This window comes from Lepus europaeus, chromosome 8 (assembly GCF_033115175.1).
Source record: "Lepus europaeus isolate LE1 chromosome 8, mLepTim1.pri, whole genome shotgun sequence".
Classification (NCBI taxonomy): domain Eukaryota; kingdom Metazoa; phylum Chordata; class Mammalia; order Lagomorpha; family Leporidae; genus Lepus; species Lepus europaeus.
Window position 1 is genome coordinate 82,374,092 of NC_084834.1, and position 12,296 is coordinate 82,386,387.

At 44.4% G+C, this 12,296-nt stretch overlaps 1 protein-coding gene across 2 annotated transcripts in view; it reads right to left on the reverse strand.

Annotated features, from left to right (window-relative positions):
- Positions 1-8,398: 8,398 nt before the first annotated feature.
- Positions 8,399-12,296, reverse strand: part of BMPR1B (bone morphogenetic protein receptor type 1B) — a 434,320-nt gene continuing 430,422 nt past the window's right edge. For both annotated transcript variants that reach the window (XM_062199848.1, XM_062199849.1), the window contains one exon: positions 8,399-12,237. In XM_062199848.1, coding sequence (XP_062055832.1) covers positions 12,112-12,237 — 126 coding nt within the window. In that variant the 3' untranslated portion in view covers positions 8,399-12,111. The remainder of the gene's footprint in view (positions 12,238-12,296) is intronic.

Sequence of the window (12,296 nt, forward strand, 5' to 3'; positions counted from 1 at the left end):
TCAGGAGAGGGGAAGAGAGCTAATGTCCATTGCTATATCTTAAAAATAAATGTAATTTGTCAAGATTACTCATCAGTGCTGGAATTGCAGAATCAACTATGGAAACTGGGAACTGGATACTCAAAAGGAACCTCTATTTCTATTAAAACATTGAGGAAGCAAATTGGCAGCTAACCAGATGAATCTATTTCAACACTTTCACTGAAAACTTTGATTAAAGAAAAAGTCACCAACACTGAAACAGTGAGCATAACAGGAACTGCATTATGGAAGCTATGGAGGGCCCTTGGGGTTCGCTGCAAATGTTTGCTTTCTCATTCGACCCCCCACCACCAGGAAAGGGAAAAGTGGTAGATTCTTTGTGAGGGTCTCATAGAACTCTGTTATGTTTCCCATCAAGTGAATGATAATTTCCCTATGTACAACACAGCATTTATGTCAAATAATTCTCACTACAAATTCTGAGTTCCTTCTCCTTTGGAGTAAAGTCATAGCTGTGAGAGTGTTCTCAAACCTTAGAGCGTTCAGATGCAAGAGTTCATTTCATAGGGAGTCAGTTCATCAACCATTCTATGTTTTATGTTCTACTTCAACACAGCTTGAAAAGAAAGCCACGTTTTTCTCTGATGGGAAAAAACTATAATTTGTGAATGGAGCCACCTAGTGGTGGCCAACACAATCGCCCCTGAGTTTCATAGAAAACTCACTAAAAGTTTGACAAGTAAATATGGGAAATTTTCATTTCAAATATATGATTTTCTTATTCTCACATTTGTTTCACTTAAATCATCTCAAAATTACAGTACGAGCTGATTGTAGCATGAATTCGTTCATACAAATCTTTAGCTGTTTTTTTGTAACAAAGATATAAATTCTGTATGTCTTTGGAGAAGTGTCATTTTCAACATTTATAATTTTCATTGGAGTTTGTATATTTTAAATCTCCTTGCTTTTGGTTCCCTACTATTAATCTTTGGAAATGTCAGAAGTATCCACTTAGAAAGCGGTCCTACCTCTAAGAAAGAGAAAATGGTCACTCATAGTTAAGGAGAAAAAAGAAGTATCTATTCTTCTGATTTTGAGAATCTAAAGACTGGGGTTTCATCCTGTTGCATTCTCTGCTTGCCACACTTGTTCAAGCTTCCTTAAAGTGGTCTGGAAGGAGAAGCTGAATTCAGGATTGACCACTGGGCACATGGTAGTGACAACACATAACACCTCACAGCCTTTTCATAAACACCACCTTCCAATGTGGATACTCACATGTATCACCAGAAAATCTCCATCTTCCCAGGGCAAGGTGTGCAATATTAACCTGCAGAGTCTTTAGTCATTTTCATATATGCTATTAACTTTATAGATTTTAATCTCTGAACTACCAAACACCCCAGTCAGCCATTAGGGAAAATTCATGGAGACTGAGTTGAGGACACTGAACAACTACACATGTGGTAACTTTTTAAAAGGCATTTCTCCTATAAATAAGAGATAAACATAAACACCCAAGGGTAAGATCCTGATCTTACTTTTAAGGATCTGGTTGTACGTATCCATCTGTGTGTCCTGCTCAGGAACCCAGGAGCTGTGTTCTGGGCCCACTTGCTCCTCTTAGGCAATGAATGAAGGGAGCCACTAAGGTGATCACTGTTTCCCCAGGATTCCCAGGCATTTGTGTAAAATATGTCCCCATGGGGCCAATCAAATGGAAAACCATATAAAAAGACCTGTAAGAGAGTGTAAAGAAGGGAGCATACTTACTTTTTTCAGTCTCCAAGTTGAATGTGAATTTCAGGTTTGCAAGCAAATGTTCTGGACAAGTCATCAGTTTCAAATGGAGACCTCCACGCTGCCTAAGGCCAGTGAGAGAGAGGAGGGTCATGGGAACATGGCTCATAAAGGAATGGGATTTTCCTATCTTCTTGGCAAACAGAGGAGCTTTTGTGAATCAGAACATCATTGCTCAAAACCAACTATTTGTAAAGATGACGGTCAATGAGCATTAGATTTTATAGATCCAATAAAGAAGAATATTTTTTATTATCTCAAGGTAACAAAACATTTTTTACCCTTCCAGTGCCTCATAGGACCAACTATTGTATTTTGCTTTTGCTTTGTATTACTTTTATATTTTTTAACCTTACTGAGCTAATGTTGACTGAAATCCTTAGAACTTTGCCTCTGTGCAATGAAGTACTGTTTCTCTACCCTAAGAAATCTATTTGTATAATCTCTGGCTATAATGATCACTTTGAAAGATTTCCCTTGCATCTCTATGATTTTTTAGTGGAATAGGGAGACTTAAGAATACTGTAACCAATGTTAAAAATTTAAGCCTGTGTCCACACAGGCCAGTTAAGCCAAAAGAAGTCATAAATATTCCCATAATTGTGTCTTGGAAGCCTACTTTTGAAAAGTGGGAAGATGGCCTTTGCATGTCCCTGGGTGGGTTTTCTCTATAGGCTAACAAAGAACTCCCCAATCCTTTAGTCTTATCAGCCTTATGGTTGCTTCCATTTTCAGAAATCCTCTTTCAACAGTCTGTCTTCAGAAGAGTTCATGCACCCAGGTTTTCCAGTGTGCTTGTCACCTCCCTAGACTGATTTATGCTGAGATATTCATAGGTTCATTCAACCAAATGTAATGGCTGTCTTAGATCTATTGTAGCATGGTCACAAGGCACCACCAGGTACTCCACAAATGTGCTAGCACACAAATCCAAGCAGTTAGAGAGACTAGTCCCCAGCCCACTGTATACTCAGATTCCTGCATACTAGGGGGATCTGTCCAGAGATCTTCTAGAATCCCAAGTTGGGAATCTCTGCAGAATATCATGAGAGTCATGCTTATTACTTGTCAAGCAAAAAATAATGATTCTCTGAGATACAGTCAGCTGCCCACCAGCTATATTATTTGCTACTATACACCACCAGTCTTTCAAAATACCACATTCAATTTGTGCTTCAGCAAAATAATAAATTCCAAGTCCTAACCCTTCAGGGTCCATGATAAGTCAAAATCCTATGTCATCCTTAAGTTCCAAAGGTCTACTGGATAAGGCTCTCTTAGCCCTGCTGTTGAACCTGATGGCACTGATCCAACCTGGGATACCTGCCAGCATTGGTGTTTGGAATGGGAATTGTGAGCAGATTCTGCTGCACGGCAGCCTAAAGGTTGATGAGCTCTTGGCCTCTGATCCTCAGCACCACAGGGAAGCAGCAGCAGATGACCAGAGCTGTGCTCTTGATGTTAAACCAAGACCCTTTTATAGCAGCATTTAAAAAGCAAAACCAAACCAAACCAAGAAATCTATAGCCAGGGGGAAATGTCGTTGCCCTTTTATGTTCTTAAAGTCATTAACGGCACCTGTACATGTAGAGCTACGAATTCAGATGCAGCCTCTTCCAGACCCTGGGAAAGAAAAAGGACCAAGATCAGAACAAGCTGAGCACGTGCTTTGAGCTAGCTCTTCACCCTTTCACACACCCAGTCTTGACAGTGAAGCCCTCCCCCTCCAGACAGATGTGTTTGGCCTAAGTGCAGGGTATCTCATCACTCTGTGTGTGCTTTAGATGCCGCAGTGTTGTAAGCGCTCAGTTTAATGTCGAGCTCGACCAAGGTAACTTCCCTCTTTGCTTTTTCTAAGGATGACCAGTGACTCGCTAGTGGAGGCTGTCTCATCCACCTGCTGCCCCGCCGTGGAACTGCTCAATTGCAGAAATGTCAGATTGAAATTGTGTGCTTTGCCATCTTTTTTTTTTTTTTTTTAAACAAAATACCACCAACCCTGGCTTTTCAGATATGGTACACTTCTGTCATTGTGGTAGAGTTCCCTTCTGCTGTATCTTCTATGCAATTCCTTTTCTAAAAAAATAAAAACAAAAAAACCCTGGTGGCAGCAGAGTGCTCTCCAGGCATCCGCCACTGCCGTGCCGTGTGGCGGAGGTGAGGGATACAGCTCTGGGTGTGCCTCTTTTCTTTCCCTGGCTGCCTCTCCCAAGTTTTCCTGCAGTCCCCTTGGTTCGTATTGCCTGCATTTATTCTGTCAGCCAACATGTACAAAATGTAAGAAAGAATTTTTAAACAGGTAATAAATTATATTTATAAGCAAGAGCGACTGCTGCCTGCCTTGTTTCTTCACAATAAAGTCCCCCTCTGTGGAGAGTCACCCTACACTTCTTCCACAGAACAAAAACCCTGGTGTCTTGAATGGATGGGGTTCTGGGAAGGTACACCTCAAGCATCTCTGCGCCCTGGAACCACCTGGGTCCTACCTCCAGGGATTTGGCTTTAACGGGTCTGGGAACAGCTTGAGCATGGAGTTTTAAAAGCTCCCAGGTGATACTAAGGGTGAGAACCAATGACTCAGAATATCCATGGCAGAATTCTCTAGCAAGCTTGTAAACAGTGCTAGGCCCTATACTCAGGCATTCAAGTATTTTCTTTTTTTTTTTTTTGAAAGATTTCTTTATTTGAAAGGCAGAGAGAGAGAGAGAGAGAGAGAGAGAGAGAGAGAGAGAGAGAGAGAGAGAGAGATTTTTCCATCTTCTGGTTTACTCCCCAAATGGCTGCAATGGCCAGGACTGGTCTGGGCAGGACCCAGGAGCTCCATCCAGCTTATAAGGCAGGGACCCAAGCACTTGGGCGATCCTCTGCTGCTTTTCCAGGCACATTAGCAGGGAGCTGGATTGGAAGTAGAGCAGCAGGGACTTGAATGGGTGCTCATAAGAGTTGCTGGTGTTGCACATGGTGGCTTAACCCACTGCACCACAGCACTGGCCCCCTCAGAGATCCAATTTTAAATGAAGTTTGCAAACAACTACAGGAATAGGACTTGAAAGGTAAGCCCAGTAACACAGCACAGAGCACATTGCACCCAAAGTGAGCATCCTCCCAGGGTGAAGCAGAAAGTAGCTTGGAAGGTAGGGAGGGAAGCAAAGTTGGCAGTCCTTCCCTCCATGAGAGAACTACCTGGAGAAGTGTTCCTAGACAGGCTCTACACCTGAGCCTGTGCTGGGATCACAACAGATCATGTTCAGAGCTAAGGAAGTCACAGAAACACACATAAAGTGGACCCAGGGTAAAATCAAAGGGAGAACAAAGATCAGTAGCTGAAAGAAACTTCAAGTTAAGGGGCCAGTGTTGCAGTGCAGCAGGTTAAAGCCCAGCCTGAAATGCCAGCATCCCATATGGGCACCAGTTCGAGTCCAAGCTCCTCCACTTCAGCTCCAGCTCTCTGCTATGGTCTGGGAAAGCAGTAGAGGATGGCCTAAGTCTTTGGGCCCCTGTACTCACGTCAGAGACCTGGAAGAAGCTCTGGCTCCCAACTTCGAATCAGCTCAGCTCCGGCCATTGCAGCCATTTGGGGAGTGAACCAGCAGATGGAGGACCTCTCTGTCTCTACCACTGTAACTCTTTCAAGTAAACAAAAAAAATATAAATCTTTAAAAAAAAAAGAAATTTCAAGTTAAAAAACAAACCAAGGGGTCAGTATTGCGGCATATGAGGTAAAGCCACACCCTGCAGTGCCAGTATCCCATATGGGCGCCGATTTGAGTCCCGGCTGCTCCAGTTCCGATCCAGCTCTCTGCTGTGGCCTGGGAAAGCAGCAGAGGGTGACCCAAGTCCTTGGGCCCCTGCACCCATATGAGAGATCCAGAGGAGGCTCCTGGCTTTGGATTGGTCCAGCTCCAGCTGTGGTGGCTATTCTGGGAGTGAGCCACTGGATGGAAGACCTGTCTCTGCCTCTGTGTAACTCTCTGCCTTTCAAATAAATAAATCTTCAAACAACCAAACCAAAACAAAAAGGTACTTCACAAAGGGAACACAGTGGGGCAGCCTCAGACTGTTACTCACCTGTGGGCCACTCATTTGGAGCTTCCTTCATAGCCGGGAATCCTACTGAGAAGGCTGCATTTGGGAAAGCACATGAATATTTTCAAGGTCATATTGGCAAGGGGCCTGGACTCACAGGGAGCCTGTCTCTCAGCTGAGGCCACTGGAGGGTTCTGAGAATCGGGCTCTCTCTGCATCCCTCAGTGCCAACCTAACAGGTGCCAGGCAAACAACCCTGACCCACCCCTGAGACCTGACAGCTGGATTAGTATCAGAAGCCAGGGTGGCAATTACCTGGCAAAAGCAAAAGTTCATCTTATTTCAGAACGGTGACCATAGGCAACAACCAAGCTTGAACTTCTCAAATGACCAGCATCCAGGGAAAGCCCCGTTTCCCAGCTGGGGTTGACTACCTGAGTCCAGAGAAAGCACTGAATGGAACCAGCTACACACAGAAGACAGTGTAGACAAAGTGAGAGGTGCCCCGATGGCAAATCTCAGCTTGTCTCAAATGCAGAGAGCTTCGGGTCCTGTAACCTTTATGGCCGAGGGCCAAGCAGTGAGCCTGTGCACCTGCTACCCACCTGGTCTGGGCTGTGACAGATTCATCTCATTTGCTCCTCCTAAGCGCACCACGACGTGAGGTTTTTAGCCTGATTTTCACCCTAGGTGAGAAAAGCAATGGTTGGACATTATGTCTTTCTGCAGGATTGAGAAAGTGGAAACAACAGGATGTGAGCCGCGTGGGTCTGAATCCCAGCACTAGGAAGCAATCATTCTCCTGGCACTGTCTCACACAAACCTTCTGTCCCTGCATGGACCGTGACTCAAAGCAAGTCCATCCTATGGACAGTACTCCCCAGAAAGAGTGGGGTCCTCACTGGCCGGCACCACAGCTTACTAGGCTAATCCTTCGCCTGCGGCGCCGGCACACCGGGTTCTAGTCCCCATTGGGGCGCTGGGTTCTGTCCTGGTTGCTCCTCTTCCAGTCCAGCTCTCTGCTGTGGCCCGAGAGTGCAGTGGAGGATGGCCCAAGTCCTTGGGCCCTGCACTCGCATGGGAGACCAGGAGAAGCACCTGGCTCCTGCCTTCGGTTCAGCGCGGCGCACCAGCCACAGCACACCAGCCATAGCGGCCATTTGGGGGGGTGAACCAACGGAAGGAAGACCTTTCTCTCTCTCACACACACTAACTCTGTCAAAAAAAAAAAAAAAGAGTGGGTCCTCGCTCTAGACCCCGTGTCTGACAGATCCCCTCAAACCCCAGCTTACCACTCTGCCCTCCAGGGCTGCACAATGCTTTGACCTTTTGCTGAGGGTAGTCTACCCCTCTGGGGCTGTTTCCAGGGCAACAGCAGCAGCAGCAGCAGCAGCCACATCCTTCCCCACCCTGAGTGCCCTACATGAGGGAGCAAGGGTGAGCTCCTTCTCACACCACTCTGGATTATGCATTACCTGTGCACCCACTCAGTCAGCCCCTAAGCCCCAAGGCCCACCAGGCCCACCAGGCCCACCAGCCTTCCCCTGGACTCTCTGGCCCTGCCTGCTGCCCTGCCCTTCTCCTGTAGCCCTGGAGAACTGTCCAATAAGCTCCACTCCTCAGCACTCCTCCCATCCCTGGGGGGGACTTGAAACCCAGGACGAGAACAAAGCCCAAGGCCTGGCTCTCTCACTGACTGGGACCTCCCACTCCTGCGATCAGCCACTCGGCCAGGCCCGGGCCTGTGACCCTCCTTGGGAACCCGGATTCTGGCCACAGCCTCCCCTCAGCCACGGCTTTTGCACAATTTCACATCCAGCAGGGTCCCCTGTCATTTCACCTCCTTTCTTCTGCCTTCTTACTTCCGCCTCTCCTGCATTCTTTCCCCATGACACCCAGCCTCCTGGTGATTCTCATTTCCTCTGCCCACTAGCTGCCTAGGACTGGTAAACCCCAAACCAATGGCAGCTGTCTACATGCCTACGTTTGGGTTGCTGCTAGAAAGACAAACATCACCAACCACACGGAAAAGCGGCGTATGAATGTGGAATCGTAGCTAACGGTACTGAGTACTTACTGGTGCATGGTGCGCGGATTGTTCCATTTCATCTGCAGGACAACTCTGTGTGGTAGGCAGTAATATCACATCCTCGAGAAGTCAACACGTGCCTAGTGTCACACCCTGAGGCATAAGAGGGGCCGGACAGCAGGAGGCCAGGCTCTGGGCCACTGGGCCACACACTTAGTGTCATCACCCCTCGGCACTGCCCAAAACCACCTGACTGTGGTTCCCCAAGAAGCTGGGATTTTCCACAGCCCAACATTGAAACCTCCCTCGCTTCTCTAAAAACACTTCTTCCCTGCGCGTCCCGTTGCTCTCAGCAGATGACTGAGTTTCCCAATGACAGAGAAAACGGAAGCCATCCCAACACCTCTCTTCCCTCTGGCACAGGAAGCAGACTTCCTGTATCAGCCCTCCCACCTGATACAACGTGAGATTCTCAAAGACAAAATAAATAAATAATAAGACAACAACAACAACAGGCACAACTGTAAGACAACAGTCTTGCTCTTTCCAAGGGGAGAATGAAGCTATTTTATTTAGGGGAATGTTAAAACAAAGCCATATACAATCTGTAACAAATACAATACAATCGTTTGTTCCCTAGTCCTGAATAATTACAGTATATACAGATTCCATAAGGCACTGGTTCCCCAAGGAATACAAATGAGTCTTCTTTTGAAACAGACAACAAAACCCCTATAAATTGCCAACTTTTCTCCCAAAAAATATGGCATTTTTTTTTGTTTCTGTTTTACAAGAGCAGTCATAATTGCTAAATTAAATCACTTCTGATGCTAACTTCTTTCATTTTCACTGCTACAGGACTGCATTTTCTAAGGAGATACAACTACGCAACACGTTCAAGTTAAAAAAAAAAAAAGTCCTTTTCTTAGTGCCTTTGCACACACAGACAAAGAAGAGGCAAAAGAGACCAACAACATAAAACTTCTAATGAATATGCATGACCCGAGCAACATGAAATTCAGTCATTATTGAGTACTTGCTATACTTGACTTCACATCAATTGAAATGTGTCAAAGGATTCCCTGTAAATAAAATCTCAGCATGTTTTCTGAGAAGCTCTCTGCTTGAGGAATAAAAAAGAATGGTCACTGGGAACTGTGCGCGGTGCTTTCCAGGAGGTCAGAGGCCTGTCTCCTCACACTCAATGTTCATCCCACTTCACTTGTGATTGAACGACCTACACACTTTCATAAATAAATATTAGGTTTCATTTAGTACTTTATCATCCATAATAGTTTACTCTCTAATCCACATAATGGAGTTGCACCAGACTCCACACTGAACGTAATATTTACATATACATATATTTATATAATATATACACGCATAAACTATAAACCTGAAATCTTAGCATACAAAACTTTTCTAATATCTAATAATTTAAGATTACTCTGACAGGGAGGAGTTAGGAGAAAAAAACCTTAGTCTTTGAAATAATCTTGAAACTATGCAATCAACTATATACTATTAGTCTCCAGGTTCTCACTTGTCTGAATCAAAGACCAAACAATAAAACAAAACTCAATTCTGAACCCCTAGGAATTTAAAAAACATTCAGGATTATTGGGAGGTGAGTAGGTAGCCTTCAAGAACAATTTAGTATTACCTAAGTGGATTTTGGTATGATAAAGAGGAAAATATTTTCATAAATAAATCCCTTTCTCATTAAAAATAATTAAGTGGGTCTTTTTAAGTATCTCAGAAATAAACTTCAAAATGTTCATGGTAAGTAAATCAGGCTGGGGAATAGAGAGTAAGCTAGAGATTTTTCCCAAAGCAACCAAATGGATAATGCAGAAGAAATCTGGACACTATTTTAATTTCTCCCATTCTTCACTAGAATAAACACTTCCCTAAAAATCATCACCCTCCCCATAAAATATTCTAAGCTACCCCATGTTCAAGAACTTACCAGAAAGAAAGCGTGATTTTTGACTAAGAGGTTAATTCCAATCTCAAATTTAGGGCGATCCCAAGAAACACAAATGCATACCGGTTAACTGCATCCATGTTTACTCCTTTGATTAAAGATGATCTGATTACACACAGGCAGATTGTCTGCAGGGCTCAGATGATTATCACACCCACCTTAACCACACATTCCTTCTAAATTATCACAAAGAATATAATCGGACACAAGAGAAAGGAATCTTTACATTGTCCATCGAGGTTATTTTAATATCCATAAAAGCAGCACTCTGATTAACACAGTATTTGGAAGCAACTGTTTTTACTCCTAAAGAAAAAAGAAAAAGCAGGAAATTTCTTGTCAAATTAAAGAAGTAATAAATTCTTGGTTACAAAGAAACTGTGGATGAGATGCATTGGGAAGTGAGTGCAGAATGTAGGATATGTGCTTCTCCTAGGATTCTCCCAAACTGGAAGCACTCAGCGCCCTAGGATGTTTTCTGGATGATCAAGTCACCAGCTGCACGCCACTTCACAAGTGAGGAAAATGTTTCCTCATTTCTCATGCACCTGTCAAATGTTTTAAAAGTCTCCATCTTTCAGTCACCCAGCGGGGAAAATGTGTTATAAAACACTGCCCCCTGGAGTATTCTGGAAGGAACATCTGTTTTTATTGGCCAAAGGGGAGGTACTTAACAAATTCTTTACTAACCACTAAAGAATTTCTAAGAAGTAAAAGCAAACCTCAATAAAGATATGTAAATGAATGGAGCTGAGAGGGACATATACAATATTTAACATTATTATATTCCTCTTGCTAGAGACTATCAGCCCTGTCAACAATTTTTAATATGATGCTTAAAAGTGAAAACTCCATAGAACTGAATAGCAGAAGAGATGTTTTGACAAGTGCCACAGAGAAGAAAAAAATAATAAATTAAATAGTGAACTTAACATCATGAAAATAAAATAAAATGAGTCAGCATTCGTAAAGTGTGAAATGATCACGTAACATGTACGGAGTCAATCCCTATCTACATAAGATAATAAAACACAGCAGCGATATCTTGTGGCCTCCACTCCCCTCTGCTGTCCCATCTGGAGGTTATATTTATCTATTTTTTAAGTTAAAATTTAGTTAAATTAACCTGACCGATGCTTCCTCTTTATTCTTTTAACTCAGACACACACACACACACACGCGCACACACACACAGACAATAACCAACAGAAACCACTACTGTAAAATACTGTGTGCATCCTTTTTTCCTTGTGCTTCTGAGACTGCCTCCTTGGCATCTGTAAGACACAGCCGTCAGTCCACTCCGCCGTCCTCCCCACCTCACTCACGTGTCCTGCTTCACACAACAGACAATGAACTCCATCGTAAAGCACCTTGTCTTTAACACGACTCATGGCTTTGCTTACTTAGTACTGATCTTTGGATTTGAAAGATCAAAAGCATGCACAGGTCAATTTTCTACACTTAAAAATAATAATAAAAAAGCTTGTTTGTGTTTTTCTGAAAAGGAAAGGATTTTACACCATGAAAGGAATGCCTGACAGCCTCAGAAACACACGGTGGTTCTGGAGAACACCATCCACACGCACTGCTCTTAGAGTCCCAAGAAACCTCCATTTGTTCTGAGTCGCCGGAAGCTGCAAAAGGCCACCTGCAGCAAGTCCCGAGTGCGCTCCCTGACGGTGGCGGCTGTCTGCAGGTGCGTTCACATTACCACCACAGCCCCAATGGCAGGGCGGGCCGCAGTGGTCTGGGGGCCGAAGCGGCCAGGTTCTGGGGTCAGGATGAGCTCTGTTCTCTGTTCTCCAGCGTCACAGATGGTCTTCTGGCTTGCAGAGTGCCATGATATTTTACCAATGTGAAAAACACGTATCTCAATTTACCTTCCAGCACAGAGTTTCTGGGAAGAACTTTCGTTGACATATCTAAACTGTAATAGTATAAATCTTAAAACATCTAGGTTATTTTGGCAAAATTAAAGCATCTTAAAAAAATGAAAACAAAAACAAGAAGGCCATCCCAACATACAGGGCTTTCTTAGAAAGCAACATGCATCACATCTCAAACACGTTACCCACGTGGCTTTCTCCCTCTGACAGGCAGGGGACTTGAAGCTGTGCAGCGGGCACTTCTCTGTCTTTGTCCAGGTTGCTGCCTGAGAGGTGAGGGCTGCACCTGCTGGGTCAAGGCTTCCAGTAGGGGTGCTGCTCTCACATCTGCTCTGCCCACAAACAGAAGAGCACCTGGTGGCTTCCTGCAGAGACACCTCCTCTCCCTCGTGTCAGAGTTTAATGTCCTGGGACTCCGACATCTTGGCAAGGGTTTTCTTGACACGCAGAGCCGTCAGCCTGGATGCAGGATTGTGAGCCCAGCATTCCGTCATGAGCTTCCCCATCTGCCTTAGACACTGTGGAAGGGAAAGGAGGCATTGGAGCAGAGTTAGAGGACTGTATTCTCGCAGGGCTG